Source organism: Rutidosis leptorrhynchoides, chromosome 1 (assembly GCF_046630445.1).
Source record: "Rutidosis leptorrhynchoides isolate AG116_Rl617_1_P2 chromosome 1, CSIRO_AGI_Rlap_v1, whole genome shotgun sequence".
Classification (NCBI taxonomy): domain Eukaryota; kingdom Viridiplantae; phylum Streptophyta; class Magnoliopsida; order Asterales; family Asteraceae; genus Rutidosis; species Rutidosis leptorrhynchoides.
The window spans coordinates 713,229,041-713,231,350 of NC_092333.1; the positions used below are offsets into that span (position 1 = coordinate 713,229,041).

The 2,310-nt window shown below is 42.2% G+C and overlaps 1 protein-coding gene across 1 annotated transcript; it reads left to right on the top strand.

Annotated features, from left to right (window-relative positions):
- The first annotated feature begins 1,117 nt into the window (after window positions 1–1,117).
- LOC139854182 (uncharacterized) lies at window positions 1,118–1,810 on the top strand. Its single transcript, XM_071843504.1, has one exon. It carries the CDS (start codon window positions 1,118–1,120, stop codon window positions 1,808–1,810), a length of 693 nt encoding a protein of 230 aa, XP_071699605.1.
- The last annotated feature ends 500 nt before the right edge of the window (window positions 1,811–2,310 follow it).

The following is a 2,310-nucleotide window of genomic DNA, read 5'->3' on the forward strand; positions in this document are numbered from 1 at the left end:
AAGGCTTTTTATAGCATTAGTTGGGACTTTCTAATGAAAATCATGGAGTTAATGGGATTCGGTCTTCGATGGAGACAATGGATCTTCGCAAGTCTTTCTTCCGCTTCCATTTCGATTTTGGTGAACGGTTCCCCAACTAAAGAATTTTCTCTTCAGAAAGGTGTGAGGCAAGGGGATCCCCTCTCCCCTTATCTTTTTATCATGGTAGCCGAAGGTTTGAACCATCTAATTAAATCTGCTGCACTTCATAGCCGATTTTCTGGGATCCCAATTGGACGGAGGGACTTACGGGTCACACATTTGCAATACGCGGACGACACTATATTTTTTGGTGAATGGGATAGGCGTAATGTGCAAAATCTTACTAAAATTCTTAAATGCTTTGAATTGACATCGGGACTAAAAATCAATTTTCATAAGAGCTGTGTTTATGGACTCGGGGTCTCAAAAGTAGAAACGAAAAATATGGCTGCCTGGCTTGGGTGCGCAGCAGGTACACTCCCTATTACCTACCTTGGGCTTCCACTTAGATCGTCGATGAAACTCTCGAAGTCATGGGATCCGGTATTTGACAAGTTTGGTAAGAGGATGGCGGATTGGAAAGCTAGATCCCTCTCGTATGGTGGTAGACTTACATTAATTAAATCGGTATTATCTAATCTACCTCTTTATTTCTTTTCGCTTTACATATCGCCGTCTTGTGTTATTGATAAACTTGAGGGGTTGAGACGTCGGTTTTTTTGGGGCGGATCTTCCAAGGTCTCAAAAATGGCATGGGTTAAATGGGATACTTGTCTTAAGCCTCGTGAATTTGGTGGGTTAGATATTGCCCCTCTTGCGTTTAAAAATCGTGCCTTACTTGCAAAATGGTGGTGGCGGTTTAAACATGAGAATGACTCACTTTGGGTGTCTATTATTAAAAATATTTACGGGGAGGACGGGGGCCTTAGCACTTCTTTTTCTCCCCCTTCCTCACGAGCTTCTTCTACTTGGGCGGGTATCCTTAAGGTGGGTAAAAATATCTTTAATGCAAACTCCGCTTTTGCTAATTCTTTAAAAAAAAAGAGTCGTAAATGGGTCTAGTACACGTTTTTGGGAGGATTTATGGCTTGGGGAAATGGTTCTTAAAGACAAATTTAATAGGCTTTATAGACTTGACACAAATAAATTTGCCACAATTCTAGACCGGGCGAGATGGGAGGGCGGGAACTTTCATGCCATGTGGTGTTGGTCCCGCGATATCTCGGGGAGATTTGCCGGGGACCTCACCACTCTTACTAATCTTTTATCTAGTTTTGTCCCGTGTAGCTCAGGTAAAGAAGAATGGTCATGGTCTTGGAGTAAGGATGGCTCGTTTTCGGTTCACAAGCTTACGGATATTCTGGTCCGGAGCAGCCCTGACATCGCAACCGTGAGCATAAAGTCGCTCCGCAACAAACTGGTCCCCCTCAAAGTTGAGTTGTTTATTTGGCGTACTCGACACAAAAGGTTACCTACAAGAGTTGAACTCGACAAGAGAGGTATGGACTTGGGTACGGTACGTTGTCCGGTTTGTGACAATGGTTTGGAATCAGTAGAGCACTCCATCATCTTATGCACGTTCGCTTTTGACATTTGGAATCGTGTCTATGATTGGTGGAAGCTCGGCCCTTTTACAAACTTGGGTATAAATGAATCTTTTCTTGAAAATGGATATAACTTCACCTCCGACTTGGGAAAACTGTTGTGGCAAGCTACAGAATGGGTTACGGGATACATGATTTGGAAAAGTAGGAACGCTTTCACTTTCACTAAGATAAAACCGACATGAGCAACGGTATTCAAAGACATCCAAATTAAATGCTTCGAATGGTTCTATAATAGGATCAAAGGTACCAATATTGAATGGGATGTCTGGCTTGCAAATCCACGAGGTTATGATTCGCTAGCTTTATCGTCTAGGAGATCCGGGATAGGTTAATTAATTGTTCTCCACGCAGGTTTTTTGCCCCACTCCTGGAGTAGTCGTTTTGGTCGAGAGAATTTGAGGTGGATCAGGGGGCTTTGTCGTTGAATTGCCAACACTGTGCTATGTCCCCACTCCAGCTTGTTTAGTTAATTCTTCTCAAGTCCAATCTCGACCTTAATGATAATGAACGGACTACGGCGTTTTCCTGCACACTTGTGGAGTCTTACTATCTCGGTTATATATTTGTCGTTTTGTTTTCCTAGATGTAGTTCCGTTTTTGTAAGCGTGACATTATTGTAATTATTTCGTGTTGATATATATAATACATACTTTCTTTGCCGTTAAAAAAAAAATAAAGACGG

Bases quoted from the DNA above. Each gene is read 5' to 3' on its own strand.
- LOC139854182 (XM_071843504.1), top strand. From the start codon at position 1,118: ATGGTTCTTAAAGACAAATTTAATAGGCTTTATAGACTTGACACAAAT.